Source organism: Lycorma delicatula, chromosome 5 (genome assembly GCF_047948215.1).
Source record: "Lycorma delicatula isolate Av1 chromosome 5, ASM4794821v1, whole genome shotgun sequence".
Lineage (NCBI taxonomy): Eukaryota > Metazoa > Arthropoda > Insecta > Hemiptera > Fulgoridae > Lycorma > Lycorma delicatula.
In genome coordinates, this window is record NC_134459.1 from 178735361 (window position 1) to 178763043 (window position 27683).

Consider the following 27683-nt stretch of genomic DNA (forward strand, 5'->3'; position numbering starts at 1 on the left):
ATAATTATGTCTGTGAAATATGATGGCACTATTTTTAAATTTATTAATGGATATATTGTACTAGTAATTTGTATGTTTGAAATAGATAACTCGTATAAAGAAAATTAATATTTTAACTTAGTAGAATGTAAATAATTTAGTAATTTTTTAAAGTTGTTTTTCTTACTTGGAAAATTTTAGCCGGTTATTGACAGAGTCCTTCTTACTACAACATTTTAGCAGTCCTACTGAAGCTGTTATAAAATCCCAAAAATGTTTCCTTTTTTGATTTTCTGTTGGGATTATCATAACTAATTAAGATGCTACATGAGATTTTGAGTATGCCTATGAAATTAATCATTTGAACAGAAAAAATCTCACAGTATCTTATAACTATTTTTTATTTAAAATTTTCTTGTTTTATTTATTTATGTTACAGTTATTAAGCTAAGTGCCATTTTGTCTTATTTTCAATTTAAAACAAAGATGATTTATTTTATAATTGTCCTAAATATTAACACAACTTGTCAAAAGGATTGTTCTGACAATTTAATTTTTTAAATCTCTAATAGTGTCACTACAGCCTTGAGTGAGAAACAGGTTCTGTCATCTGTTGTACAACGTACAATTAAGGTGTTCATGATGACCATCAAATGTTAACACGTTTACCCAAGTGAAGAATAACATGAATAGGCAATTGTAAACCCTGAAGGGGTCAGTTATGTTTATTAACCCTTTAAGTCAATTAAGGTTGTTTTAAGTCAAATAATTAACACATTATTCTCTAACATTACATATTCTGCTATAAAAGGATCTTAATTTACATTATTAGTTTCATTAAAACTATTTTTATTTTAATATCAAAATTTAAACCGTATGTGCAGAAAATTTCACACAGCTGAATCATTGGTGTGATTGTCTTTTATTTATTTATTTTTTTGATTTTGATTTTATTTATTTTTTTGATTTTGATTTTACAGTTAGTATTTGATTTTTGCTATTGTATTTAATTTGTTTAGAGACCTGACTTATTCGATCGGCACTCCAGGGTGAGTTTTTTGTACTGCCATTGGTTGTTTTCATTTATTAGAAACAAGATACCCTAGTAGGTTTATAGGTAGAGCCAGGCAGGAATTTCAACAGGTCTCTACTACCTTGGTTTGGAGTCTATGGATGTCTTGCATAAACTGATAGAATACCACTAATGAGGAAGAAAGAGACAAGGTTATAGTGTCATCGATCTATACAGAAATTGACCACAAAAGACAACAAACAATTCTGCTGACAGGCCCCAGGATTTCTCTCCAGAGAGTGGGAATTCATCCTGCTTATGAAACTTTGGGAGTTTGGTGTATCATTATCCGTAATGGAAGCAGTACAATACTGATATGTTAGTTCAAGAAACTGTTTCTCCTCCAGATTTTATAAAGTGATGAGAATAGTATGAGTCTTTGTTAATTAAAATCCTTGTTCATTACTAGAATATTTTGATACATGGAAATAATTGTCAGAGTAATGAACTGGTCAAGCTGGTCCCATTAGAGGGTGGTATTTAAATTTAGTAGGTGTAGATGGTTTTTAAATTAAAAAACTAATTTAATCAGTTATTCTAATTTTTCAGTTGAAAAATTAGATTTTTAATAAAACACATACTGAGTTGTGTGAAGGAAACATAAAAAGAAACTACGTACAACATGAACCATCTAATTGTATGAGGGTGAATCAAATTTAAATGGTAATTTTGCTATTCTACACAGCAAGCAGTTCTTAGCTGGATGGTGAGTGGAGGGGGGGGGGGTTTAATGTTCAGTGTGTTAAAGAAAGGGAACCAGCTTGGTTAGCTCCTCTGCTGTGTTCTGTTGTCACTACAGCCTTGAGTGAGAAACAGGTTCTGTCATCTGTTGTACAACGTACAGTTAAGGTTAAACTAATGAAGGTGTTAAATCCGTGGAAATTTTAACTCATTTAAAGGTACAGTTTGGGGTTGTTACACTGTCCCAGGACCGAGTGTATACGTGGACCAGGCAATTTAAGGGCGGGCAAGAAAGTGCAGAATATGAAAGTCATGATACACCCGAGGTCAAGTCTCACAGCTGACAACATCCGTGCCATTCAAGAGCTTATTAAAGGTGATCGCTGGTTCACTGTTGAAAAAATTGTGTCAGAAGTGGGTATCAGCTATGGGAGTGTTCAATCCATTATCACTGATCATCTTGGCTTTAGAAAATTAGTGCTTGATGGGTTCTGAGGTTGTTGACCAAAAATCAAAAACGGGTCAGGTTGGAGATCTGTGAGAGACTTCTAAATCGATTTTGGCAAGAAGGAGACGATCTTTTGAGGCGCATCGTCACATGTGATGAGACTTGGGTCCATCATTACTCTCTGGAGTCAAAAATGGCAAGTAAGGAATGGTGAAGGAAGGATGAGGGCTGCTTAATGAAGGCCAAAATTCATCTGTCAGCCGGAAAAGTTGTTGCAACAATTTTATTTGACTGAAGGGGAGTTTTACTCATTGATTTTCTCTATAATAAGTGAACAGTGAATGCGCCTTACTATTGCCAGCTGCTGCAATCAACAAAAGCTGCTTACTGAAACAAAAGATGGGGTATACCCATCAGAGACATAATCCTTCTCCATGACAACTCTATGCTGTACACCATGATTTTGACAAGGGATAAATTGGAAAAAATGTACTAAGAAACCCGTGACCACTCTCCTTACAGTCCAGATTTGTCCCCCTCTGACTATTTTTTGTTTGCGCCCTTGAAAGAGTTGCTTACAGGGGAATGATTCGAAAACAATGAAGTCGTCGAGGAGTGTGTGCACAATTGGTTGACGACTCGTCCTCAAACCTTTTACGAACAAGGAATATTGAACATTCCAAATTGTTTGAAAAAGTGTGTAGATTGTGCAGGAGACTGTATAGAGAAACGATGAAGGTATGAATTGTGTATATTATTGATCGATAAATTTATTAAAAAAAATTACCAATTATATTTGATTCACCCTCGTATATGCAGTTATTGCTGAAGCATATGAGAACTTCATGTTAGTGCTATGTGGATTTTTTTTGAGACTATCACTTTTTTAACAAGACAGTTTATGCATGATATACTGCGGTCATTTTCTAAAATTGATGACTGTGCCACATCAGATTGTAATGATGCTTGCTTTATTTGAATAATGTTGGGTATGGCAGGATACTTTTAAGTACACATTGGTGGAATACTTTTAAAGTACATATAAAATATTGTAAATAGTATGAATAAAATATACTGCAAGATATTTAAAAACTGTTTACCAGTCATTCTTTTGGGAACAGTGAGGTCCTATTAATACATAGTGCTGTCATGTACGCACATGGTGTATGTCACTCATTTCAGCAACAGTTTAAATTTGCTTATTATAAACTGCCAGATAGATTCACTCGGTCCATAGATGTCTAAGTTAATATTAAATAAAGAAAAACGGGTTTTATTGAATATCAGAATAAGTATGATAAACGAGATGCAAACATATAAATATTTATTGTGAGATAAATGTCTTTCTTATAAGATCGTGACTTTTATGGTAAAGTAGAGGGAGGTATATATTGTTTAAGATTGAACGGTAAATAATGATTCGAATTAGTTTACCCTAGCCTTGTTATTTCACATATTAAGAACAGAATTCTTTAGCGAGTTGCCTCATCATTTATTTAAAAATGATGAAAATTGCTTTTAGTATTCCTTTAAATATGAAAAAAATGGGGCGATACAGACAGGCTTTTATATCGCTATGTTTCTAGGATGGTTCCGTTCCAAATTTGGGACAGTTCCGACTTTATGTAGATGAAACTGGTATAAGTATGTAAAATATTTACACTTAAAATAGAATAAAGATAGAAATAAATATAATACAAAGAGTAGATGCAGCATCACTATGATTGAATGAAATAATTTAAAACTATTTCAAAAGATCCTGTCTTACATTGGAACTAAATTTACAAATATTAACAAACAGTAAAATATTGTTAGGTTGAAAGAGCGAATCAAAAGCTCTTAAAAACCTTCTTTTTTTTATAGCTTATCGTATTCGGTCAAATCTTTTCTTCATAGAATTAATTGTTCCACATTCATCATATTATAAGTATTTAATCTATATTACATGTTTACTTGAAAAAGACCCCTAAATATGAGCCGTTAAACTAAAACGTAATGCAGATACCAAATTAAGTCTGTCGTATCTTACATGATTTTTTATTACAAATTTATTTAAAACATATACATTAAAGCAAAGTATGGTTTTTACGCCCTATTTAAATTTGTACTATATTCAAACTCTAAAATCTAGTTTGTCAACAAAATAGTTTTTAAAAACATTTATTTTGCATATATAATAGCTTAAACTTTTAACTTTCCCATCGTCAAATTTTACTTTATTTTGATGATAATTTCAGAGTTATGTGGTGACTGAACCCACAAGTATTTCAATGCCATAACCGTAATGAATATAGGGGACCGAATACAAAATAGCCTTACCTAAAAATGATGCCGCCATTCTTAAGAATAACAAGTACCCGATGTCAGGCTTACTAAGGAAAGTGAAAAATGAAGCGGTTTCAGATTGCTTTTTAACCGAGGTAAGTATGCCTTTACGTATGAGCCCAATGAAATGGAGGCAATATTCAGCCCTATAAGTGACTCCTTAAAAATATTCATCACGGAGATTGGCTTTATAATGAACATTATTACTCTCAAAGGAAATAACTCTGACCGGTGCTATTTATACCTCTAGTGCTTCACATGTATAACACTCGTAAGAAAGATTGTAAGAGGTTGTATAAAGCAATAAATAATGTAAACCTTTCTGGAAAACAGTACATTATGCACAATGCCTCCACTTGATAGGGGATGGCAGGTATTAATTCATTAAAAACATTTATTTCCAGTTATCTTAAGTAATTTTATTAGTATAAGTGTTTTTGTAAGATAAATTTTATAAAACCGCAATTTATAAATTGGCGATTGAAAAAAATAATTAATTGGGAAAAGTTCAGTAACAGCTATTAACTATAAGTTGTGTCATAACAGCTCACCCTTACAAAGTTATAATCAGTATTATATTTCTTATTGTTTTAAATAAGATTATTTACTTCGTTTGAATTGTTATCATGTAATCAGTCCTGTTAAATGTTTTTAATAATAGGATGCAGTTAACAGAGTATTGTGTGTTTAATTACTTGCCTTGTACGTACAGCCTTGTTATCGACACAGCAATCTTAAAAAAAACTTTTTTAATTTTCTTGTTTAATATGATTCTAATTTTACAATCGCACATTTCAATTTCTGATATAAAACCACGGCGTTACTAAAAATCATTCTGATAAGATGACTGAAGTTGGAGGTGTAATTATTTTTTAAATACCCATTAATGCTGAAATACTCAACAAAAAGGCCTAAAATTTGTTGGGGATGAAAATAAAGCTGACATGTAACTAAAAATGTAAAACAGTTGTTCTGTCAAATTTACAGAGCTTGGAAATTGTATATTCTAAAACACTATATTTCCCTGGCCTTTCCTTTAAGAGTACATGGTATGTTTCACGCTGTTTTTATGCATGAAATACATAAAAAAGGTTTTTTTTTAAACTTCTATCGGAGGAAAATATAAAAACCCAGTGGTATCAAAGTGGTCTGTGCCCTCTATAAACTCTTTCAAGCCCTTTTCAACTATTTATTTATTCATTTATTAACAGGCTGATGCGCAATTATAGTTACTATTTTATGAAGGACAAAAAATGAATTTTTAATCTGTTATTTACATATGCTATGAATGACCTTCAATAAAGAAATTATGTACTCCATGGCCATCTGACAGAGCAGAATAAACCTTGTATTTTTTATTTAAATGCTAGATATTTGAAACTTATTTATATGTAAAAAGGTCATTAACACCATTAAAAAAAAAAATTGAAGCTATTCCCTGAATTCATTAAATTTGTGAACTAAATTAAGCTATGTTTAAATGTAGGATATGTTATACAATTTATTGTACGTTGTTTGTATACGTTTACATAAGAAGATATTTGAACAAAATTTATGAGCCCTGAGAAGTAGTCGTACATTTCTACAGCATTATAATGCAGCTGCATATATATTTGGTGACTATTAAAATTTAATTTTAAAACATCACGTTTCCAAATTATGAAATAAGAGTAATTTATATTAGAAAGATAGAAGTTTGAAATAAACTGTAGAAGAGAGAAATCCGTGTCAGAATCTTCTACAAACGACAGATTTAGTGGGCCATGCAGGATTGAATCCAGCTTTAGATAAAAGCATAGAGACAAAACGGTAAAGGAAACAGAAAAAAGATTAATGTGAACTTTAGCCGAATGGCTTCGACGGCACGTGGCACTTGCTAATCTTATGGTGGCCCTGAAAAGGGCCGTTTTTTGCGTTAGCTCTGAGGAGAGCCGTCGGGTTCGGAAGCCGGTCTCCGGCGAAGTCGGGGAGTTGCGGCTCGTCCATTGAAGTCAGACCGGGCTTTCCCTCAGCGGCAGTTGGGTCTCCGCTATAGCGTGGCAGTGGTGGCTCCGTATTGTCGGATCGGCGTCGGTCGTCTTGGCCGAGGCGATTCTCCCCGAGCGATCCCACGCTGGGCCGACTACTGCTGCTGAGTCCGCCGGCCAGGGCGAGCTGGAGCGGGAAGGTAACGTCCGCGTCCAGCGGCTCCCTCGGCGGGCCGGCCAGGCCTTGCTGCTCCGGCGGGGATTTTGGCATCCGGCAAGAGGTCCCACGTTGAGCAGGCCAGGGAACTTATGTCTTCTTCCATCTTCTTCTTGGTCTTCTCCAGGTGGTGGTCGACGATGAAATTGAAAATTCACTCTCTTACACGCTCTTTTATCGGAGCCTGAGAGCGATGGGGCTGCAGCGCCGCTATGGTGGGAGAACTGCGCGGCGGTAGTGATGCTTGTATCGGCGCGTCTGTATATTGTGCGCCAGCTCGCATCTGAGTTGCTATACCTTGTTCGTCCGCCGATATTAAATTAGGGATGTGGTAACAGAACATTAATAATGCAGGAATTTGGAGATATTAAGGATAAGAAATCGAATCGGAAAAGGAATAGAGGCGTGAGTGCATCAAATAAAATAATGCCTATTCCTAAGAATATTAATAATAATAGTAAAGTTATTAAAAATACCCACCCAGAATTTGCTGTTGCGGATACCATGGACTAATATGAATGTTTTTAGTTTTTCCGAGAAAAGATCGGTTTGACTCTCCCCATTTCCATAGTACAAGTAGAGGTATCTTTGAAAAAGATTCTAAAAATGCTTTTGTATATGATTCTGGCATTTTTGACAAGTTGATATTTGATCCGAAACTGAAATAAATCACTCCCTGAGTCGCTTTGTCCATGAGTTCTTGTAAATCCTGCTTAGAACAAAAAAAAATCATTCCTGACTATCACATAAAATAAATATCAACGGGCAAATCTTTAAATTATTTAATTTAAAATAGTTGGAAGTACTTGTAAGCACGGGGTGATCCATTTAAAAGTCCACCACCTTTAATTGCTTTTACATGTTACTTGGCTTTGATACGACTTTTAGACGCGGTGTTTTTTAAGCGTTAATGTTTTAATTTATTTTTTATTTACAAAAAAAATTAATTACTTTTTACACCAAGTGTTCAAAGCGAGGTTATTGAGCATCTATATATCTTTATGTTAGATCAGCCATATACGCGATGCGGCTTGAAAAATATAAAACTTGAGTAACAGTTGTGACAGTATTTTAAGGTTTGAACGTAGAATGTTACTTTTAAGTATCCTGATCGGTGAAAATCTACTCGTAGACAGATCGGGTGGTTGCAGCGATCACATATCCTTGACTGATACTTTGGTCAGTCGTAAAAGTTCGATGATCGTGATAGAAAATCTTGTTAAGCTACCGCTGATGGGCTTTTCGTCAACCATTTGTATAAAAATTCATCGAGAGTCTGTTCAAATATGGCGTAAACACCGTATATTTCCGCAAATAAGATGTCCTTATAAGGCGAGTTATAAATTTCCACACATCAGCGGCCTATGAAGTTAGTTTAGATCGGCGATCGTCATCTGGATAATAATACTGTATAGCGTATACGGAATTATGACCTATTCGCACCGATTAGGGTAATGACGTTTACTATTCACAAAAGCGTCGTATGGGCTATTCTATTTTGTGGATATACCCTACTCTGTACTGATTACTACCACTACTCTGTAAATGATTACCATTTGTCCGTTTTTTCCTCAGTAGCTCAATAAACGTAACTTTCAATAATTATTTTGTTTTACTATCGCAATGTAATGTTGTATTGTCATATAGCACATTTAAATAATACGATAGATTTTTCGATAAGTTATAATAATTTTCAAGATCAATTGCAGTCGATGGTTGTACGCATAAAGGAAAAGCCTCCTTTAGCATTGTTACGTTGTAGGTTGTGTTGTGCGTTCAAACGATTTGTACGATAAGTGTAATCGGCGTAAAATTTGTAAAGTGTGGGCGCAATCGTGGAACCAACGAATAAGGAAATAAGAAGCAAACTATAAGTTAAAAGTCATAAAACAGGCCAAAGAATCGAACAAGTGTGCTGCGGCAAGGGCTTTCGAAATAACAGAGAAGACGATAAGAGATTGGAGAATGAATGAAGACCCTATTAAAAAAATGTTCTCTGAGCGGAGGAATAACTTGTTGGCCGGATTTAGAAAATAACTTTGCATAACGGAACAAGAGCAGAGACAGAATTACGTCGTTACAAGAAATACGATTAGGGTTTATCCGATGAAGCGGGCACGGGCCGATCCAGAACAAGGCAAAGAATTTAAAGCAACAGTAGGTCGGTGCAGTAGTTTCACGAATAGTAAAAATGTAGCGATACGACAAAAATTGCGCAGAAATTACCACAAGATGTTGATCGTTAAGTCACAAGTTTGCTGTTGGTAGGAGGCGGAAATACAACTTTCCATTATCCAATGTGGATAAAATACCGATTAACTCTGACATAATAAACAATAAAACCGTGGAAAAACCCGTTAAAGTATGAAGTACAGGCGATGAAAAGACCAGGTTTACAGTAATATTAACACGCACAATTTAACAAAGTTAAAACCCGTGGTCATTTTCAAAAGGTAAACTAGTCCTAAAATAGAATTCCCGCCAGACATTTTCGTACGTTTTCATGAAAAGGGATGGACGGACGAGAATGGTGTAAAATTGTTAACGGAAAATGTGTCGCAGAGGCGACCAGATGCTCTAAGAAATCAACACAGTTTGTCGGTGTGAGATGTTTCGCAGTTACAAGATGTGAGATGTTTCGGTGATACAACCTTTAGACGTCTCTCTGAATAAACCGTTCAAAGATCGCACGCGTGAACAACGGAATAACTGGACGATGTGCGGTCAAATGTCGTATACGAAAGGCGGAGTTATGCGGGCCGCGTCACTTGATTTAACGATCAAATCACGGGAAAAATTGAACCTGGAAACTGTAATCAAATCCTTCAAAAAGTGTGAGATTTCTAATGCTACGGATGGCACTGAGGACGATTTGTTACAGGATACCCATGACGAAGCGGAAATCGACTCGCTAGGTACAGAATGGGACTCGAGTGACGAGCTTCTCGCGACGAGGTGGAGGATGTGCTTGAGGAGCTATTTGACTTAGATAATGAACGTGAAGATTTTGCAGGATTTTAAATACATCGGTGAGCGATTTGTTTTATAATAGCGTCAATTTATATAAATTTCAGTCTAATTTTTTTTTGTAGTTGTCCTGTAAGATGACTCCGCATTTTTGGGCCCTTTTTACGATTCAACTATCGTCTTATCTGCGGAAATATCGGTAAATAAAGACTATCGTAGATTCCGGAACGCCGGTACAGATCTTTTCAATTTATAGCGGAGTTTCATGAGAATCAAAGGATTCTGTGTACCCGTTAAATAATATACTGATTACTTACACGACCAGACGGTTGAAATCGTGCACCGTCTCTCATGAAATAAAACTATCGGACCGGACTTAATTCGCACTTAGAAGTTTTGTTTAAAAGCCACCGTTTCAAATGTTTGATCCAATCTTGCTCCTTCAGTTGTATGCATATTACAGATATATTTAATTTTAAATAATGTAATATGTATATATATATATATATATATATTTTTATGTATAAAGTATATTGAACATCTTGGTGGAACGTGATACAACTTTAGACTAATTATTTTAATAATTACACGGTGTATTATTACAGATCTATTAATAAAAATCGGAGATAATACATGCAGTAACAGAATGGCTACTTCAAGCCAGTCTGCTGTAAACTTGTTGACATCAAGATTTCAGGAAAGCGGTTATAGCTTATTATACAACTCTCAATGAACAACTTATGAGCTGCATTCCCTTCGCGACTTCTCTTTCGATTTGATGGCATTCGGGGGTTCTGCTATTCATCAGACATTACTAAAGCGTTCATCAAACCTTTTTTTAAAGCGGTATTTAAACCTTAAGTTTTCAGTTATCCTTCCCTGACATTAACAGCTTTGCTTGGAGATTGATTGTTACAAAGAATACTCTAAACTGCATCACGGCACGTTTAGGAGATCAAAGCAATGCTTTGACTGCCAAGGAGGAGGTCTCCATGACTTTGCGTTCAAGACATTTTGTTTACGAATCCAACTTAACTGTGTTCAGCTGTATTTATCGCTGCGTACAATAAATGCATTATTCCGCTTTAAAAAGGATAACTTTTTTGTAATTATTTTGTTAAGGATAAAGGATTACTTTATCGAGTCGAGTTATTGAATTATGACGGTCGCACTGTCTTGATAGCCGATTAGGTTTAGAATTACAGTCCCTGGCTTCTTCCATCAGCTATTATACAGTACTCTTTGCCGCGGTTGTAGTATTAGGATATCTTGGGCAAAGTTTTTGCTTTTTCTTTTAATCGATATTTTATACGCATAAGCCTCGACTCTAGCAATCCTCTGTTGTAGAGATCGAAGCGTTTTACGAGGAGGGGAGGAAATGCTTACTCGATTTCTTCAATTATAAAGACTAACTCTACTGAGCGTCATACGATTTGGAATGAAATGGAATGCAAAGTTGGCGGGAGTGTGCAAATTCTCCCTACAGATCGCAGTACCTGGACAGTGTCCCTTGCTGCTGGATGATTCTATCCGGCGTGTTTTTAAAGGTTTATTTTATATGACGGGTCTAATTTTTCAATTTTTTTCTTATTTTATATTTTGATTTTAAGGACGGATTTAATCGCATTCCAATCCGTTGTTAAACCAGCGTTATCGAACCCATTTCACGGGCCGACCGCGGAAGGCTAGGCTTTTGAAACCTGTCCTCCCGACGTAATTCCCCTTCAGACCGTCCACTGAAGTCCTTTCGGTGCTAACGCTTCATAGATTAGTAGGAATACGCCACAACGGGGCACTAACTGTACGGAGGGAGCAATGCGCCCTCTTCTCCGGAGGGGTCGCAGTTGCTGATTTAATTTAATTTAATTGTAAGTTATAAAGGAAAGGTTAACTAGAAGTTCTTCATCCACTTCTGTGTTGGCTGCCTTTCAGGACGCATCTCAGCTGGGCTCTTTTCCGGACTCTTTTCCGTGATGTTGGGTCGCGTAGACGGTCTTCTTTCTTCTTCATCTTCTTCCTCTTCTCCTTCCGATGACCTCTTCTTCCTTTTTTGGCCTGCACTTTCCGAGAATTGACAGATATTCCCGTGGCCCCGAAGGGCTGAACGGGGGAAAGTGCAGGTTTATTCTTTCTTCCATGCTGGGCAGGTAGCTGCTGGACTCGTTCCCTCATTCTTCTTTCTTGAAAGGAAAGGGAATAGGGAACTTACAAATACGGTGATACCGATCGCGGTTTTGGGGCGGCGATCGCTTTGGTAGAAGAAGCAAATATCAGGTTCTTTACTCAACATAATATTAACCTTCAGATACACGTGTGTCCGGGAAGGGTTTGGGGGGGACCGCGTGGCCGCATACGATTTGACGGGTGAATTACCGGGTTACTGTATCGTCAAAAAATTAATTACACCGTTGGAATCTTCAATCTTTTCCTCGTAAAATGTTAAAATAACGCTTGGGGTGACGCTCTCCGTTTTTGTTCTGTCGGAATGAAAATAGAAACGCGTACGGCTTTATGGAGATTTTTTGGAAAAGTAAAATAAAAATTTATACGGCTATAAAAAACATTATCGACCGCAATAAAACCGCGATGTTCTAACGTATTGTTCATTTAACGGTTATTTATTACTCTTTCCGGTACCAGTACGATTAAATAATTTATAAAACGCTTAAGTCGTTGCACTCCAGGATCTGACGGACGATTTTACGATAAGTATGGTATTGTTGGAACAGTGCCAGCGCAACATGAATTCGATCATATTAATTTGAACTCGAAATAAAATGATGTTGACGTAGGTAAGGACTATTTTATAAATTAAAAAGGCGCTCGTAGAACGGCAGTTCCTTTTTTAAGAACGCACAGTTTTAATAGAAACAATACTGTAACGTCGTGAGAAATTTGTGAAATCTGTTAAATTGTCGTGGAAATAGAAAAAAACACGTTATTTCTGAATTTTTTTTTGAAAAATTTAGATAACTGTAAAAAAGAATAATCGACGGTAATGAAAATTTGAGAGTTTAATGAGTACAGACCGGTTGCGATGCATATGTAGCTGCAATTTGTTATTACGAACTTTTGTAAAAATCTGTCGCAACACAGTGCTTCGTATTAAAAAAGAAAAGTTATTTGTACTTAATATTCTGTTCGTAATCGGGGTATGTGAACTCGTAAATTACGTACAAAATATAAAATAAAATATTTACTGACGATAAAACTAAATTTTCATTTTTTTAAAAGTTTATTGAAAAATTGAAATATATTGCGACAGAAATATAACGATTGTGGAACAAAATCTTCTACAAAATATTATAAATTAGAATGAAGGTGGAAAATATCCTATTCTCATTCGAATTTATAATATTTATTGTTCTTTTATTTTTTAAATCGCCTATTTCAAGTTACAGTCGCCGATACAACCTAGAGTAAACCGTATTTATGAATAATCGATAAAGATTTACATGTTTATTTACGTTATTGTATTCGTCGATATATTAGAATTTAAATTTACTAATTAAATAAAAATATTTTCACGGATAAAAACGATTTAAAAGCGTACGCGGTAAGAAACGAAAAATCACTCTGTTTTACTAATCGGCAGCAGGAATTCACGTTCAGTTGAAACTGTTGTGTGCTTGAACCGCAGTACTATCTTTCCACACGCGTCTTTTGAAAAAAAAAATCCTGGGCGTTTTATCGAATCGGTAGACGTCAGAATTGTAAATTAAGGGTTACGTGAATGACATTTTCGAGAATAAAATTTTTATGCCGACGGTTTTTTTTTCATAACTGTAAATATAAGTTTTCCGAAATCTCCTGAAAAATTGTATTTTTTTATTAAAAAAAATACAATTATTATTTTTTTTTGTATTGTTTTTTTTCTTTCCATCGACTAGAAAGCGGAGAAAGAAACGCGAGTTTCATTTTTATGCAGAAAAGTTAGACGATTCTAACGGTATAATTAATTTTTTTTTTTAATGACAGTAGAACGGCAAGTTATATTTCGCTTAGCGTGTGGAGTATGTGCCGTTGTGATCGATGTAGTGTACGCTTCAGCGTTTTCACTTGTAAAAGGAAATTAATTAGGAAGGAAGTGCCACTTTTAAACGAATAATCAAATTTATTTTTTTTATCGTTATTTACTGGTATTTATACCGCACACTATTAGTATAATCTATTTACTGTAAATGTATATTAACGTACGCATATTAAAATTTCATTTCTTAAATGCAAATACGACGGAAGGAAAAAAGACAATAATGAAAGACTTTACAATAGATCGCGTAACGGTTAGGTGATAGTTATTTACCTGAACAGTAATTTTTTTTGTTATTTTTAAATACCGTAAATAAAAATGGTTGTAATTATTTAACGTCTTCATAAAAAAAGGTTGCAAAATTTATTACCTTTAAGTCGCACGAAAAGAAAGAAATAAGAACTTCGGGGTGTACGGTTTAAGAAAAGACGACTTAGGAATGAGGTACGTATGAGTATTTGTAAAGCCCCGTATTCGAGTCGGAACAATATATCGCTAAGGCTACGGCGTACTAAACTCTTTAATTTTAGACCTTTTATTTGTTTTAACGCTTTATCTAAAAATAAGAATCTTTATCCTTTTCCTTGTTAAGACTTACTGGGTAAACATCGTACGCCTCGTTGAATTTTTTTTAGCCGTAAGCTTCTTTGGCTTACTGTTAATCTCTGAACAGATTTTAGGGCTGCTTCGTTCTGTAGCCGGAGAAAGCTACTTAAATATGGAGTTGGTAGTAGCGAGTAAAAGATTTTCAGTTACATTTTCAGGCTGTAACTCCGAGCGTTCATCCGGTTAAGTTTCGTAGTTATCTTCAACATTTTCAGGTATTCTTCTTCGGATAGATTTATTATCTGAAAAAGGTCGCAAACGATTTGTTTAGAATATAATTACAAATTTAACAATCCCAGGATATACTTATTTTTTTATATTTTCCATTTATTATTGTTGCAGATACCGGGTATTGAGCAGTATCGGAAATCCGTGGCGGTCGGCTTTAAATCAAACCACAACTTCCTAAACTCAAAACAAAACCAGTCATCATATGTCAATAAATAGTGGGAATTTTTTTTATAACTACAAGTTTTGCATAATTTTAACGGTTCTCTGCGAAGCCGATTTCAAGTTATTGTATTATCGATGGTGGAAACTAAGACTTTTCGTCAGGTAGAGGAGCTTTTATAAGTACAGACACTTACTCGGTACCGGAATGAGATCGTATTAATGTTTTATTAAACGGCATTACCTGGAAGGAACGTAGATCTGCGCTTTGTAACAGCAACACAGACGCTGCTTACGCGATTCGCTTTGTCTACATAACTTTTAAGAAACGAAGATCCTCATTTGATCTGTATTCTCCTGGAAGTTTTTCGGTTTGAAGGATGTAAAAGGAAATTTAGTTAACGGTAGCCGTAAAGTAAAATTTCAAGGTTTCGTGCCCGCAGAAAGAAAAATAACCTACAATTTTACGAGACGAATTCGCAAATACAAATTCACAAATACAAAATTCCCTTTTGGCACGCCGGAAGGCGGAGGTAGATTTCACCGGTGTTAAGTAGGGAATAAAAAAGATTTCCACCTTAAAATTAAGAAAAACTTAAAATTTACTCGATGCGACAACGGTTGCACGTGAAAAAAATTTCTCACGTTTAGCATACGACAAGCCCCATCTTACAATTTCAGAAAAATGTTGGTCATTCTTTGCCGTAAGGGCCGGTCATATCAAAAATTATTTCAGACTAAAGTTTTAGGTAATGTTTACAGGACTAACGACCGCTTTAAACCGATTCGAAACTGCGCCTGTTAAGGAAGATATGATCTTTTTTGTCTTCAAAACCCCATTTTCCACCCCCTGTGCCAACGGTTGGTGATATTAAAAAACTTTACTTAGATAAGTTTTAGGCCCTTATTCAAAAAATAGTAGGAACTCTAAACGAATTCGATATTTCACTTAATAAGAAGGTTATAGACATATTTTGTTTTTTTTGAAAAAGCCCCCCGTTTCCAACCCCATCGTCCGATACTGCCCGTTAACGAAATCGACCGAGAATTCGGGTCGTTATAATTTATGTATCAATTTGAAAGTGATTGGCGCAAAATTACGGCAGTTATCGTGTCCACAAAAAGTGAAATAAATGTATTATATATATATATATATATATATATATATATATATATATAATAGGTAAATATATATGTACATGTAAACTTTTGAACTGACGGTGGTTTTGGAGTCTGGCGGATGCGTAACGCGAAGATATGTCGAAATTTTCTGGAAGTGGAATCACGGTTCTCATTAAAATTGGTGGCTTTTTATGAATTCCACCTAAAAATCGCATCGGAAACATCGCAGTTTCTTTTTGGACGCGGTGCTTTTCAAGATAGGTCGGCCAGATTCGATTTGATTAATTCAGGCTTTTGTCCGGAGTGTAGGGCCGTCGATGATGTGCGTATGTCTGCCTCAGATACGAAGCTGAACGAATCGAAGCAGCTGGAGAGCTTGCGAGGATCGATATTGGTTTTACCAATATTATACCAGGATCAATATTGATCTGTAAGTTAATGGAAAAACCGAAAGGGAATGGGTTATACTTGCTGCACCTGACAGAGTAGGCCTAGGCGGAAAATAATATTTCTGTTTTCTTGGTATTATTTTTAATATATTTTTAACGTTTAGGGAATGTATTTATGGATTATCGGTCGAAGAATATTGTATAAATTTTAGAAGATGAAAAATATAGTAAAGTACTAGTTTGTAAAAGTTAATTATCATAAGCGAACTAAAAGAAATAAAAAGTTAATGTACTCTTAATTTACAAAATAAATATAATATAAACCGTTAAAAAAATCCAAATTTAAAAAAAATACAAAAAAAAAAAAATTTTATGTCTTCAGTCATTTGACTCTCCAAGATCCCCCCGTATCTAGTGCCAGTCGTTTCATTTCGGTATACCCCCTACATCCTACATCCCTAACAGTTTCTTTTACGTATTCCAAACGTTGTATGCCTGCACAATTTTCCCTTCTACCTGTCCCTCCAATATTAAAGCGACTATTCCAGCGTCTTAATATGTGGCCTATAAGTCTGTCTCTTTTTTTAACTATATTTTTCCAAACGCTTCTCTCTTCATCGATTTGCCGCAACACCATTTCGATTATAAATTCGGCACGCAAACCGCAGTCGATAAGCTTAAAAACCTATAACAGATGTAAGCGGTACCCGTATACATCATTTAAACGGACCCGTACGTAAACATTTCCTTAAAACATTCGACAACGTCATCACTGGCATCGCTTGTTCGCGGCCTTCCTAACAGATTTTTTAGGACTACGTTAAGACTAGATTATTCCACCTTTCCCCTTGGCGGAGCAGGTCTCTGGTTTCAAAATAAGATAAAAAGTTGCCGTATCCATACGCCCAGAAACAAACTTGTCTTGTAATCACGCTAAGTGTTTGACAACATATGCTGTTTTCAGAATTAGTGTCAAGCGTTTTTCCCCGTTAGAAAAATATTAAATATTTTTGATATCGAGGTATTTTCATTGGAAATTCACACAGCTTGAAGAAAAATTAAATAAAATCATAATTCTTTTACTTCTTACCTAATTTCTATTTAAAAAATAATAATACAAATATATTTTTTTTACCGATAAAGATTAGGTTACACTACGGATTAATATGTTAGGGAGCGGCTTAACGATACGGATTTAATTTATTACTGTCGCACAAAAGATCGAATAAGAGTCGAATAACAGAAGAAATTCTAAAAAAACCTTCAAGGCCGACTATTGTAAATCTAATTATTTTTTCCAATACATCATCTGTACGTGTTCAAAGTAATAAATTTACTTTATAAAAAAAGCGGAAACAAACCGATAATGTTTAATTTTGACGACAGCAAATCCCAGTCTAAATATAATTTTCCAACGCCTAAATCAAATTTTACAAAATTTAATAAATTTTTCTCTTATTTTACTCTAAAAATGTTTAACAAATACTCGATTTAAAAAATCTGATGTGGACAGCGCATGACTTCCTTATACAATTATTAAATTACATATACACAATTTTTTACAGTCGGAGATTAATAATTAATCAATCAATCGATATATATATATATATATATATAAATTAAAAAAAAGAAGTCGGATTCGAACCGATATGCATTCTCATTTTAAGATCCAAATTGGCTGTAACTCTGCAATCAGTGAAAATAAGTACCACTTATAATATATCGTTGAAAAGCTCTCGATAAAGGATTATTACTGCAGTTAAAAAAAAAATCCCAAATCCAGTTTTTTTGGATTTTGGACTTTTTTTTATACTTTTGGTCCAGTCGATTGCAGTCAAAAGGGGAGGTGCTCAAGTAGATGTTTTTTTTTTTTTTTTATAATCTCCCCCAAGACGACCAGCCCACGCTAAAAAGCTTAACGCAGTCGCCTCAGGGTTTCATGGCAGCGCAGTCTGCCCTCCCTAGCTCGTCCGAACTCGGACATCCCATCGTGGTTTCTCGTGCCTCCTCGAAAACATACTAATCACCTCTTCCGGTGATCAGAATTTTTCTCCGCAGGAGAGCACCCTTCCAGTCCCTATTGTACCTGATCAAGACGTACATTTCGTTTATCCTTCACAGTTACGCGTCCCCCCATGCACACCTCGAGGGTCCCCCATGCCATCATCGGAGACCTCCGACCCACCCGCTCTTGCGCGTGAGTAGGCCCGAACACCCTAGGCATAGAGGCTGCCTCCCTGGCCCCTACACGCATCAGATGGACTAGCATCTGTCCTCGATCACCCACGCATTCCCATGACCCCTCATTACTTGTCGCGCCGTGCCTCCTTCACCGTCAGCGGTAGAGCACCGCACACAATATCCCCCCACTCCGTGTCCATCGGTATATCCGGCAGCATAATCCAACAACAACATGAGCAAAGACACATAGTACAATCATAAATTCCTAACCTAGCGAAGTACATTAACAATTACAAAAACAAAACACATTTCGACGCCTCTTTTGACATCGAGGGCCGTGTGCACGTCAAGGGGGTTCCTCCTGCCTCTTCGCTGTTAGTACGAGACGAGCCATTCTCTCTACCTCCCTCCATCCATTCTCACTCTGGAGCATGTGTCTGACGACGTTATCTGGTGTTAAGGCCACCGGAATCTGACGTCTCTCGTTCTCCCACCTGACACAGTCGAACCAGGTGTGTTCGGCTGTCAGCTGTCGCACAGTACCTGAAACCCGCCGTTCTCCTCCTCTTGAAGCGATGCAGATAGCTATCAAAGTTCCCATGGCCCGAAAGTAGTTGAGGGAGGCAGTATTCAACTTCACCATGCTTTCGTACCACCCAAGCACTCACGTCCGGAATCAGACGCATAGTCCACCGTCCTACCTGGCTCGCCTCCCACCGTTGCTGCCAGATGGCCAAGATCTGCGCCCTTGCATTCCCTTTGTTTACGCCTTCAAACCGCAAGCATCGTTCCTCAACCAATAGGTCTATTGGCGGCATTCCCGCAATGACGCAGATCGCATCATAGGAGACTGTCCTGTAGGCACATGTCACCCGCAGAAGCAGCCTCCTATATGAGTGGCCTCCAGCTTCCTCCTGTACTTCTGAACCGCCACTGCCCTTTTCCATGCAGGGGCCGCATACAATAGGACTGATGTCACTGATGTCAACTAGATGTTACAACAGTCCTAAATCCAAAATTTCAACATCCTACGGCTAATCGTTTTGAGTTACGTACGTACGTACAGAGATCACGCCGGAACTAATCAAAATGGATTCAGGGATGATCAAAATAGATATTTCCGTTGAAATATGAAAACCTAAATTTTTCGCGATCAGAATACTTCCTTTACTTGGTACAAGGAAGTAAAAAAATGTGCAAAATATTAGAAAAATAATTGGAAAATTGTTAATACTGTTTATGATATTTATTAATAGAATTTATCTATTATATTATTTGTATATTTATTATAAAATCTATTATAATTCCGAGGAGAAATATCGAATCACTTCACAATTTAATCTGGACTAAGACAGGGAGATGGACTCAAGCCATGACTTTGAAACATCGCTCTGGACGATATAATGAAAATTTGGCAGTATAAGAATCCTCCGAAAACCAAAATCGGAAGGGGAGGGAAAGTTATTCGAATTAACCGATGAGAGAAGATTTGCCGACGACTTGGCCCTCCTTGCTTTGAACGTGAACGAAGTTCGCTCACAAATTTCTAGCCTCGAAAATATAAAAAGTCGGAATAAGAATCTCTTATGAAAAAGCAGAAATTACGGCCGCTGACCGTCTCTGCACAAATAAAGGAAAAATTTATGGGAATGAAATCAGACCGGTTTAGCCGTTTAAATATTTAGGGGAAATCATCGACTGCAACTTAAAAGAAAAATCTCCAAAATTAGAAAAGCTCAAGGTTTAACCTGGCAGGTTTACGATAAAAAAATGTCTTTCGCAAACGCCAAGTCTACCGCCTGGGGTTCGCCGCTGACAGACCCCAGAGGCGCTGGTCTCGAGCAGTTCGCAGAAGCCAGAAACCTCTACCTTATTAATGATGCGGAGCAGCCGCTAACTTTCTCCAGCGAACTGGGAGAGAGTTACATAGACGTTACTTTGGTGACGGGCGACTTGCTTCGGAGGACAGGTAGTTGGACTGTTTGGCCCGAGGCCAGTGTGAGCGATCATAGGCTTATAACATATGATATTGCTTACGGAGGCGGTCTAAGGGCATCAAATCCAGGTCGCTACAGGGCATCAAATACAGGTCGCTAAGGGGCCTGGATCGACACAGGCTGAGGCGTGTATGCGATGCTGCTTTACAAGGATTGCAGTGGCGCATGGAGTGTAGGGAGGAGGTGGACTTGATGGCGGAGCTAATCGGCCGGGCCATCAAGACTGGCTGTGACGAGGTCCTACGGCGGCCTAGGCCAATGGACGGACCCATCATAGCTCAGATCAGCCAGTCCGCTGATCTGAGCGTGCCTGGAGCCGTCATGACCCCATTCTCCGGGGGGTCATCTGTGGAACGCAGACGGAGGCCCGGCAAGAAATGGTGGTCCTCTGACCTAAGTGTGCTGCGCGCAAGAGTGAGATCCGCGCGAATAAGGTACCAGCGCTGCCTCCTAACGGGGACCATCGTCAACCACGTGCGCGCTGAGCGTCTTCGGATCTACCGGCGTGCCCGTAACGAATATGTTCACGCCATCAAAGAAGCCAAACTCAAGTTTTGGAAAGACTCCATGCGTCAGTTGCAGCGCGATCCTTGGCAGCTCGCAAAGACGTGTTACAGGCCAAAGTCATTGCACGTGTTGTCCAGTGTCCGGTGCGGGTTAGGTGGTCGTGACCATACTGTAACATCTGTGGCGACTTATCGGGCGTTCCTGGATACTCTGTTTCCAGATGCTCCGGAGGGTGAAGCGGAAATCGGCGTTAGGGTGGGTGAAACACCATTCCCTGACGTTCGGACCGTGTAACCCGAAGATATAGACCGAGTGGTTTCTCGAATGGCATTGAAGAAGGCACCGGGGATTGACCAACTTGACCCGGATATTTTTCATCATCTGTTGCCTGTCATAAGGGAGCCGCTTGGCAGACTGTTCACGGGATACCTAAGCTGGGGCTGCTTTCCGGCTTGCTGGAAGGTGGCTTTGGTGAGGGTACTCCAGAAACCTGGAAAGGATCCTGGTGAGGTCGGCAGTTATCGACCCATCAGCCTCTTGCCGGTTCTCGGCAAGTTGCTTGAAAGGCTGGTTGTGGAACGGCTTTGCCGGTTCTCGGCAAGTTGCTTGAAAGGCTGGTTGTGGAACGGCTCGAGGAAAGCATCGATATGAGCTGTTTTCTAAATCGAGGCCAATATGGTTTCATTAAAGGGGTTGGCACCGAGGATTGCATCTTAAATGCTCTTGCCGAGGTGGAAAGCGCCGACTGCAAATATGTTTTGGCTATTTTTATTGATATAGAGGCAGCATTTCCTTCCTTGTGTTGGAGTTCTGTCCTCTATGCTTTGGAACGCCGCAATGTTCCCGAAGCCCTGCAGGCCGTGGTAAGAGACTACTTGTCTAACCGTACGGCTCTGTTTAAAGATGCGCACCTAGTTGTGGAAAAGTCCGTCACCCGGGGAAGCATGCAGGGTTCCGTTCTCGGTCCCCTGCTGTGGACCTGGTGTTTGACGGTTTTCTGGGGTTGACATTCCCAGAAGGAGTCACGGACCAGGCTTTCACCGATGACTGTCTCCTTTTAGTTCGTGGAAATTCACGACCGCAGCTAGAAAGTAGAGCGCAGGCGGCTTTGTCAACCGCCTAGGGCTGGATGGACATTCAAAATTTAAAGATTTCTGTGCCCAAGACGAGTTCATGCTTCTGAAGGGTGCAGACAAATTATCATGCAGTCGAAACCCCCATATTAAATATAAAGGCTGTGTAATCAGCCGTGTGAGGTTTCATAAGTACCTACGTGTTTTGCTTGACGATAAGTTGCTTTTTAGTAACCATATTAAGCAAGTTGCGGCGGACGCTGTCTCTGTGATGCACAAGCTTAGGAGGATTGCTCGAAGGATTACGGGCTGTCGGGCTGCCAAATGTACACCGAGGCGTTTCGAAAGTATGATCGCATACGCGGCGCCAGTTTGAGCGCATAGGTTGGAAAGAAATAGAGCACTGCTTCAAAATTTAAGGAGTGCCCAGCGCAGAGCCATGATAGTATGCACTGGTGTATTTAAAACAATCTCCTACGAGGCTACTACCGTATTGGGAAAGGCTGTCCCAATCGATTTAGTGGTGAAAATTCGGGCAGCCATGTGGAAGTTGCGAAGAGGTCGGGAGGCCGAGGCATTTGGGATGCGGTTTCGAGCCGGGCCAGAACCGGAGCGGAACGGTGATCACAATGCACCGGAACAAAATTTCGTACAGTTGCCAATCTCCCGTCTGCGGAAGAGGCTATCGAACCTCGCGATGGAGACATCGCAGCTTGAATGGCACACCACGACTAAGGGAAGATCCTTGTATAGTTTTATACAGGATCTGGGGGGATGCCTCGAGTTCGTTTTTAAGGGCGTCGGGTGCCCGGGTGCTCACCAACCGTGTAAACCTGAACCAATATCTGTTTCGGTTTCGCCTGGTGGCTGATGAGTTGTGTGTCTGCGGGAGGTCCAGTCGAACGCGCATATGATGTTCGACTGCCCTGCTCTTGGGGGGGACCAGAGATCGAGCCACCCTGGAACTTAGAAGTCAGGGGGAAACTTGGCCGCTCACAAACGGCGAGTCAGTGTGGCGAGAGCCGCATTGTCGGACCGTGTGGGAGTTCCTCGCTGAGGTCGCTATGTTCAACCGTCATCGTTAATTTTAAGGGTTGCATAATGTAATAATGACTCCTAAGCTCTGCTGTAGGAATCCTTTCTCGAGATAATGGCTGGCCACCGGCCAAATTAGCTCCGAGCGCTATTAAATGGTGGACAGGTACTAGCTGGCATACAGCGACCGAGGCGTGGCGGCCTAAATTGCTGCCTTTTATATATAAGAACTACGATAGTTTTAATTTGTAACAAGGGGTACGCCTCCCCGATCTAGTTTTAATGTGACAAGTGAGCGGAAGGGACACATAAAGCGGGTGCTGTACGGCACCCAGCTTAACCAAGTTAGGAGCTCACTAGGAGCATTATGAAAACGAGGTCGCAAATCTGTTTCAGAGGCACAGTAGTCGTTTTTTGGCACGGAACAGTTGGTCTACGCTCTAGGGCGACCGAATGGGGTGGTGGTGGGAGAAATGCCAGCTAACCAAATTACTTGAAAATTATCTAAACTCGCTATTTGGAATTCTTATTAACTCGATTACAATTAATTAGCCGGATAATTATCGGTTATAAGTACCAACTTACTATGAAAAATATTAAATGATCGCTATTTCGGTTTAGGTTATTTTTCCGTTAAAATTGTTGTTTTTTAATTTCATTTAAAATGATTTCCATTTCCATCATATCAGTTATTCCCAAAAAGGGGGGGGGGGGCTGCAGTGACGGCCAATAAAAATGGGTCTCATAAAATCGATTCGTTTATTTTTAACGTTAATTATATGGTTTATTTTAAAATCATATTCTCTACAAATCCTATCTTATAATTTTATTTGGTCGTTAGCGATATAACAAAATAAATTACGCCAAAGGTAAAAAATCAACGACCTCTTCGCTTCAGTGTTTTCAATTTTATAAAGATTTTCTCAAATACGTCTCGGCAGTAAGTCTACAAAATATTTTTTTTAAACATATTTCATTTATAAAACCACTAATTTTGTTTAATAATTTGAATCCGTAGAATTTTAGTAGCAGTGTTTGAAGTTTAGAGCAAAAATCTTTAACCTGAAAACCTATTGTTTCGAAACCTATGTTTTTATGAACTGTTTCTTTATTTTGTTTTGAGAAATATATTTACAAAAATTTCTAGAAACACTCTATGTATACGTGTGTGTGTGTGTGTGTGTGTGCGCGCGCGCACACACACACACACAATATCAGGTGTAAAAAATGCTCAAAAATTTCTACCGCATCGATTTAAATTAGATCTTCTTTCCCTTTAAAATACCGACAATGAAATATTTTTACTTTCTTGTACGAGTAAAGGAAGTATTGTAATCGCAAAAAACTTCGGTTTTCAGATTTCAACGGAGATATCCATTTTGATCATTCCTGAATCCATTTTGATTAGTTTCGTCGTGACGTCTGAATGTACGTATGTATCTCGCATAATTCGAAAACGATTAGCCGTAGGTTGTTGAAATTTTGGATTTAGGACTGTTGTAACATCTAATTTTGCACCTCGCCTTTTGATTGCAATCGACTGGACCGAAAACATCAAAAAAGCCCAAAATTAAAAAAAAATTGGTTTTTGGACTTTTTCTTAACTGCAGTAATAAGCCCTCATTGAGAGCTTTTCAATGATGTATCATAAGCGGTACTTATTTTCATCGGTTCCAGAGTTACAGCCAAATAAAATTTTAATTAATGAAGTATTTGGATCTTGCAACGAAAAGGCACTTCGGTTCAATTCGACTTCATCTCCTTTCTTTTTAACTTTTTTTGTTAATTTAAATATATTGATTTATTAATAATCATTAACCTCTGATTGTAAATGATTTTTGCAGTAAATAATAATTTAATAATAATAATAATAAAAAAATAATATAAAAAATATTAGAAGTTATTAATGAAACAAAATTTTATGTACTTTTCATTCAAAAAAAAATTTATACCTGTAATTATTTAATAGGCGTACAAGGAAGTCATGTGGTGTCTACATCAGATTTTTATATCAATTAATCAAAAATATATTAAACGTTCAACTTGTTACAAATTTTTATTGTCTCGTCAAAATGCGGATCGATCTATCGTTTTTATTGAAAAAATCTATGTCCCTTCTTAAAACGCGTATTTTAAGCGTAAAAACATTTTTTTTAAAGTTTACAAAGAAATTGGTTTTTCAATTTAACCGTCTTGCTTTAAGTAATTTCTATTTTTTGTTTAGTTTGTGGCATTTTTTTTTTAGTTTTGATAAAACTAAAGTTTATTTTGAATCGTAAATTTTTGTATTTTTTTTTCTTCAAATAACGTAGATTATTATCGCTTGATATTTCACGACTACAAACTCCATTGTTACCAAAAGTGATCGTGGAAACTTTATTTTATAAATAAAATTTACTTCATCCGATTTAAGCGGGCTTATTAAATGCGATGCTTAATGCGTGGGACTCGCGATTACGGTAGGCTGAGCGAACTATAAAACCCTCGCCTAAGGCTCTTTTAAAACTCTGTTCCGTACGTATCTTTATAGCTCATCGATACAAAAAATTAGTGTAATAAATATACTTCCGTGTAAAATTTTATGATCTTTCAAACGAAGTAAATTTTTGAAAAGAAAACACTTTAATATTTCAAAAATTCTAGGAGGAGTCTTTCAATATTTTTTTTAAAATAGAAAAAACTCGGCGTAATATTTTTCAAGGTACACTCTATTTCCCGTTTATTTACGGAATCTTTGGGAAAATCTCTATACACAGAGTACGACTTATCGGAAAACGATATTCTCTGTTACCGGATTATAATAATACCTCGCGAAGAATATCTTAGTTTCCGGTCGGTGCCAAGCAGGACCTACGTGAACTTCAAGAAGTCAGTCCTCGAAATCCCCTTATCGACCGTCAACTGTCGACGCGTTGACCCTTCACTCTTTCGTCGAGCTACTCCTCTATTCAGATATCGAAAGGTTTATTCAAGGATCTTTATTTTAACAAGGATATGTTGTATCCTTTATACCTTTTTTCCTTTACCTACCCTGTTCTTTATTCTATCCTTTACGTTTATTTATTATATATTAGGATCTTTATTATAACAGACTTACAATACCCTTTTTTTTTAGATATTATGAAGATATTTTTAGATATTAATTAAATCTTATATATTTAATAAATTTGACATATTTTGCGTAGGCACTGGATATTAAAAGGGTTTCAAAAATAAATAGTTATTGTAGAAACGAGAGTGAAAATAAATTAAAGTAATTAGGATAATGAAAAAACTGTAATAGGAACAGCTATGAAAGCGTTTAATAGAAAGGAAAAAATGGAGTCGGATTTGGAGGAAGCGCCTTGTGAAATGTGTTTATACACTCTACAGATGTGAAACAGGGACGTTAATAAAAGGAAAAAAAGACGAGGGATTTGTATGTAGGCGTGAAGGAGACTGGCAAAACTTAAACGGATAGACGAAGCGAAAAATGTGGAAGTAGAGGGGAAACCGAATGAGAATTAGCTTAATCAGAATAACGTAGAATAGGAATGCCGGCTATAACGTGTCACGTGAAGAGAAGGATTCGTTGAAACAGGGCCAGAAAGACCGTTGAAAAAACAAAGAACGGCTGGAAAGATAGACAATCTAAGAGGAAACTGGAACTATCAAGAACTTAAAAGTACTCGGATATACATTATGCGTGTGCGCGCCCGCGCTTCATAAATACCTTATCCACTTCAGTGTTGTTCGTTGTCGGTTGAATATGTAAACCTCCTACGTCTATTACGTTGGGAAGATTCGGTCGAGGAAACCCGAGAACGACGTGTGCGTTGAGAAACACCATAGAAACATCGGCTAACATCTCCTTGAGCGGCGGCATCGGCGAGATCATTCCTCCGAAATACTTTTGAATCAGCTTCTCTTGTTTCGGTATATGAAACAACTCGTTACAGGTAATTATGAACAGATTCATCAATAAGTTATGCAAACGTTGAAACAGAGTCATTTTGTCGGAATACGGTAATAAAAAATTCGGGTAATAAGACGTTGCGATAGGATTACCGATGTGCTGATTAATATATACGATACTTCCTAGCGACGATACAGCGATCACCGGTGCTTTGTACAGTCGTCCGAACACGAATAGCGATTCGAATCCAAAAAATCCTTCGCATATAATTAAATCGAAGGTTTCGTTTTTCGCTTTTATTAATTTATCGACTTGCGGGTTGCTATAAATATCTTCTACCGTGTTATCATTAGCGTCCCAAAACTGAAATAAATCTGTCCAGCCCATGTTCCATATCGTCGTACTTCTTCTCATTTCATAGAAATCGCAGTTCTCTGAAACAACAAAAAATATTAAAATTTTTACAAATAAATTCTTATTAAAGATGTAACTACTCTGCTAATATATACACATACCGGAAAAATTTGGATCGCGTGTTGCGTGGGCTATTGAATGCAGGTGTTTAAAGCTTTAGCAGTGCGTAGCTTACGGTTCAGCGCTGCTAAACGAGTCGATTGTCCCGGGCGTCAAAAGGCAGCATTTCGATATCCGGCTAAACTAAGGTACTGGCATTTCAGTTGAAATAAATCTATATTAGAACAGCAAATATCTGGTGTAGCAATAAGGAAACTGAAATATCGGTAGGCGACAGGCCTTTCAAGATTTTCAGCCGGTCCACCTCAATACAATTTTATTTGAATAT

The 27683-nt window shown here is 37.5% G+C and overlaps 1 protein-coding gene across 3 annotated transcripts in view; it reads right to left on the reverse strand.

The window, feature by feature from the left end:
- LOC142325632 (UDP-glycosyltransferase UGT5-like) overlaps window positions 1-27683 on the reverse strand; it is an 80073-nt gene that overhangs the window by 10428 nt on the left and 41962 nt on the right. For 2 of the 3 annotated variants that reach the window (XM_075367633.1, XM_075367632.1), the window contains 2 exons: window positions 26699-27315; window positions 7170-7401 (listed from right to left, as the gene is read on the reverse strand). In XM_075367633.1, coding sequence (XP_075223748.1) covers window positions 7170-7401; window positions 26699-27315 — 849 coding nt within the window. The remainder of the gene's footprint in view (window positions 1-7169; window positions 7402-26698; window positions 27316-27683) is intronic. The other variant, XM_075367634.1, reaches the window with a different exon arrangement.